The sequence below is a fragment of the Oncorhynchus clarkii genome, unplaced genomic scaffold (genome assembly GCF_045791955.1).
Source record: "Oncorhynchus clarkii lewisi isolate Uvic-CL-2024 unplaced genomic scaffold, UVic_Ocla_1.0 unplaced_contig_13973_pilon_pilon, whole genome shotgun sequence".
Taxonomy (NCBI): domain Eukaryota; kingdom Metazoa; phylum Chordata; class Actinopteri; order Salmoniformes; family Salmonidae; genus Oncorhynchus; species Oncorhynchus clarkii.
Genome location: NW_027258072.1, coordinates 77,501 through 82,500, shown reverse-complemented (window position 1 = coordinate 82,500; position 5,000 = coordinate 77,501). Strand labels below are relative to the sequence as shown.

The 5,000-nt window shown below is 46.0% G+C and overlaps 2 protein-coding genes across 2 annotated transcripts in view; both read right to left on the bottom strand.

Annotated features, from left to right (window-relative positions):
• Window positions 1–5,000, bottom strand: part of LOC139395216 (glucagon receptor-like) — a 94,227-nt gene that overhangs the window by 54,065 nt on the left and 35,162 nt on the right. The gene's annotated exons all lie outside the window — the stretch shown is intronic.
• On the bottom strand, window positions 3,030–4,678 carry LOC139395215 (keratin-associated protein 10-8-like). The gene is made up of 2 exons (XM_071142860.1): window positions 4,642–4,678; window positions 3,030–4,177 (listed from the first exon to the last, which is right to left on the bottom strand). The coding sequence occupies exons 1-2, from the start codon at window positions 4,676–4,678 to the stop codon at window positions 3,030–3,032; spliced, it is 1,185 nt and encodes a 394-aa protein (XP_070998961.1).

Sequence of the window (5,000 nt, the reverse complement as noted above, 5' to 3'; positions counted from 1 at the left end):
AGAGTCCATTTATATTCTGGGGTGGTGAAGTAGGAACGGTCTTAATCAGAGTCCATTTATATTCTGGGGTGGTGAAGTAGGAACGGTCTTAATCAGAGTCCATTTATATTCTGGGGTGGTGAAGTAGGAACGGTCTTAATCAGAGTCCATTTATATTCTGGGGTGGTGAAGTAGGAACGGTCTTAATCAGAGTCCATTTATATTCTGGGGTGGTGAAGTAGGAACGGTCTTAATCAGAGTCCATTTATATTCTGGGGTGGTGAAGTAGGAACGGTTAATCAGAGTCCATTTATATTCTGGGGTGGTGAAGTAGGAACGGTCTTAATCAGAGTCCATTTATATTCTGGGGTGGTGAAGTAGGAACGGTCTTAATCAGAGTCCATTTATATTCTGGGGTGGTGAAGTAGGAACGGTCTTAATCAGAGTCCATTTATATTCTGGGGTGGTGAAGTAGGAACGGTCTAGTCCATTTATATTCTGGGGTGGTGAAGTAGGAACGGTCTTAATCAGAGTCCATTTATATTCTGGGGTGGTGAAGTAGGAACGGTCTAGTCCATTTATATTCTGGGGTGGTGAAGTAGGAACGGTCTAGTCCATTTATATTCTGGGGTGGTGAAGTAGGAACGGTCTAGTCCATTTATATTCTGGGGTGGTGAAGTAGGAACGGTCTAGTCCATTTATATTCTGGGGTGGTGAAGTAGGAACGGTCTAGTCCATTTATATTCTGGGGTGGTGAAGTAGGAACGGTCTAGTCCATTTATATTCTGGGGTGGTGAAGTAGGAACGGTCTAGTCCATTTATATTCTGGGGTGGTGAAGTAGGAACGGTCTAGTCCATTTATATTCTGGGGTGGTGAAGTAGGAACGGTCTAGTCCATTTATATTCTGGGGTGGTGAAGTCTAGTCCATTTATATTCTGGGGTGGTGAAGTAGGAACGGTCTAGTCCATTTATATTCTGGGGTGGTGAAGTAGGAACGGTCTTAATCAGAGTCCATTTATATTCTGGGGTGGTGAAGTAGGAACGGTCTAGTCCATTTATATTCTGGGGTGGTGAAGTAGGAACGGTCTAGTCCATTTATATTCTGGGGTGGTGAAGTAGGAACGGTCTAGTCCATTTATATTCTGGGGTGGTGAAGTAGGAACGGTCTAGTCCATTTATATTCTGGGGTGGTGAAGTAGGAACGGTCTTAATCAGAGTCCATTTATATTCTGGGGTGGTGAAGTAGGAACGGTCTAGTCCATTTATATTCTGGGGTGGTGAAGTAGGAACGGTCTAGTCCATTTATATTCTGGGGTGGTGAAGTAGGAACGGTCTAGTCCATTTATATTCTGGGGTGGTGAAGTAGGAACGGTCTTAATCAGAGTCCATTTATATTCTGGGGTGGTGAAGTAGGAACGGTCTAGTCCATTTATATTCTGGGATGGTGAAGTAGGAACGGTCTTAATCAGAGTCCATTTATATTCTGGGGTGGTGAAGTAGGAACGGTCTTAATCAGAGTCCATTTATATTCTGGGATGGTGAAGTAGGAACGGTCTTAATCAGAGTCCATTTATATTCTGGGGTGGTGAAGTAGGAACGGTCTAATCCATTTATATTCTGGGGTGGTGAAGTAGGAACGGTCTAGTCCATTTATATTCTGGGGTGGTGAAGTAGGAACGGTCTAGTCCATTTATATTCTGGGGTGGTGAAGTAGGAACGGTCTAGTCCATTTATATTCTGGGGTGGTGAAGTAGGAACGGTCTTAATCAGAGTCCATTTATATTCTGGGGTGGTGAAGTAGGAACGGTCTAGTCCATTTATATTCTGGGATGGTGAAGTAGGAACGGTCTTAATCAGAGTCCATTTATATTCTGGGGTGGTGAAGTAGGAACGGTCTTAATCAGAGTCCATTTATATTCTGGGATGGTGAAGTAGGAACGGTCTTAATCAGAGTCCATTTATATTCTGGGGTGGTGAAGTAGGAACGGTCTAGTCCATTTATATTCTGGGGTGGTGAAGTAGGAACGGTCTTAATCAGAGTCCATTTATATTCTGGGGTGGTGAAGTAGGAACGGTCTTAATCAGAGTCCATTTATATTCTGGGGTGGTGAAGTAGGAACGGTCTTAATCAGAGTCCATTTATATTCTGGGGTGGTGAAGTAGGAACGGTCTTAATCAGAGTCCATTTATATTCTGGGGTGGTGAAGTAGGAACGGTCTTAATCAGAGTCCATTTATATTCTGGGGTGGTGAAGTAGGAACGGTCTTAATCAGAGTCCATTTATATTCTGGGGTGGTGAAGTAGGAACGGTCTTAATCAGAGTCCATTTATATTCTGGGGTGGTGAAGTAGGAACGGTCTTAATCAGAGTCCATTTATATTCTGGGGTGGTGAAGTAGGAACGGTCTTAATCAGAGTCCATTTATATTCTGGGGTGGTGAAGTAGGAACGGTCTTAATCAGAGTCCATTTATATTCTGGGGTGGTGAAGTAGGAACGGTCTTAATCAGAGTCCATTTATATTCTGGGGTGGTGAAGTAGGAACGGTCTTAATCAGAGTCCATTTATATTCTGGGGTGGTGAAGTAGGAACGGTCTTAATCAGAGTCCATTTATATTCTGGGGTGGTGAAGTAGGAACGGTCTTAATCAGAGTCCATTTATATTCTGGGGTGGTGAAGTAGGAACGGTCTTAATCAGAGTCCATTTATATTCTGGGGTGGTGAAGTAGGAACGGTCTTAATCAGAGTCCATTTATATTCTGGGGTGGTGAAGTAGGAACGGTCTTAATCAGAGTCCATTTATATTCTGGGGTGGTGAAGTAGGGTCTGAACCCTCAGTTGATCCAAAAGCAAAAGCATGATTTCTAGGTTCTATAATATACAGTACTGACCTGACAAACATGATACTTCTTCATTTCCTATTTTAACATCCAGACAAACAAACAACAAAATCAGCTTTTCTTCTGATATGTCATCTACCACTCTGATGGCTAACAGACTGTTCTACTGTGGGATGGTGGCTATAGAGAGATACTGGCTATCCCACTCTGGCTAAAGCACTGGAGCACAGTCCACTGGAACACAGTCCACTGGAGCACAGTCCACTAGAACACAGTCCACTGCAGCACAGTCCACTAGAACACAGTCCACTAGAACACAGTCCACTGCAGCACAGTCCACTAGAACACAGTCCACTGGACCACAGTCCACTGGATCACAGTCCACTAGAACACAGTCCACTGGAGCACAGTCCACTAGAACACAGTCCACTGGAACACAGTCCACTGGAGCACAGTCCACTGGATCACAGTACACTAGAACACAGTCCACTAGAACACAGTCCACTGGAACACAGTCCACTGGAACACAGTCCACTGGAGCACAGTCCACTGGAACACAGTCCACTGGAGCACAGTCCACTGGAGCACAGTCCACTGGAGCACAGTCCACTGGAACACAGTCCACTGGAGCACAGTCCACTGGAACACAGTCCACTGGAGCACAGTCCACTGGAACACAGTCCACTGGAGCACAGTCCACTGGAACACAGTCCACTGGAGCACAGTCCACTAGAACACAGTCCACTGGAGCACAGTCCACTAGAACACAGTCCACTGGACCACAGTCCACTGGATCACAGTACACTAGAACACAGTCCACTAGAACACAGTCCACTAGAACACAGTCCACTAGAACACAGTCCACTAGAACACAGTCCACTGGAACACAGTCCACTGGACCACAGTCCACTGGATCACATTCCACTAGATCACAGTCCACTAGAACACAGTCCACTAGAACACAGTCCACTGGAACACAGTCCACTGGACCACAGTCCACTAGAACACAGTCCACTGGATCACATTCCACTAGATCACAGTCCACTGGAGCACAGTCCACTGGAACACAGTCCACTGGAACACAGTCCACTAGAACACAGTCCACTGGAACACAGTCCACTGGAACACAGTCCACTGGAGCACAGTCCACTAGAACACAGTCCACTAGAACACAGTCCACTGGACCACAGTCCACTGGACCACATTCCACTAGATCACATTCCACTAGAACACAGTCCACTAGAACACAGTCCACTGGAACACAGTCCACTGGAGCACAGTCCACTAGAGCACAGTCCACTGGAACACAGTCCACTAGAACACAGTCCACTGGAACACAGTCCACTAGAACACAGTCCACTGGAACACAGTCCACTAGAACACAGTCCACTAGAACACAGTCCACTAGAACACAGTCCACTGGAACACAGTCCACTAGAACACAGTCCACTGGAACACAGTCCACTAGAACACAGTCCACTAGAACACAGTCCACTGGAACACAGTCCACTAGAACACAGTCCACTAGAACACAGTCCACTGGAACACAGTCCACTGGAACACAGTCCATTTCCATGTTAAAATTCCCTTATCAGCTCTCCAAATGACTTTCTCCCAGACCTCCGCCAGGCGAGATGCAGATTGTATCAGAGCCTTTAAAGTGCTACAGGACCAGCTGTAAATAGACCAAGCAGACGTGGCTACAGGATGTGGTGATTCCATTGCAGCCTCAGTAGCCCCCTGAGCTGAGACATAGCACTATCTGAACCAACTCTGCTATACCAACACACACTCCCCAGTGCTGTATGGCCAGCAAGACTTACTGGAAGACAGAGACTGGTGCTCCTCAGTCACACACATGGTAACACAGCACAGTGTTGAGTCACACAGGGAACACAGCACAGTGTTGAGTCACACACAAGGGAACACATTAGTGTTGAGTCACACACAAGGGAACACAGCACAGTGTTGAGTCATACACAAGGGAACACAGTAGTGTTGAGTCACACACAAGGGAACACAGCACAGTGTTGAGTCATACACAAGGGAACACAGTAGTGTTGAGTCACACACAAGGGAACACAGCACAGTGTTGAGTCATACACAAGGGAACACAGTAGTGTTGAGTCACACACAAGGGAACACAGTAGTGTTGAGTCACACACAAGGGAACACAGTAGTG

What these genes read in the sequence shown, in the direction of transcription:
- LOC139395215 (XM_071142860.1), bottom strand. Translation starts at nt 4,678, where the DNA reads ATGTGTGTGACTGAGGAGCACCAGTCTCTGTCTTCCA. An exon ending in GCACCAGTCTCTGTCTTCCA is followed by an intron (nt 4,178 to 4,641) that starts GTAAGTCTTGCT and finishes ACTGTGTTCCAG; the next exon opens with TGGACTGTGTTCTAGTGGAC.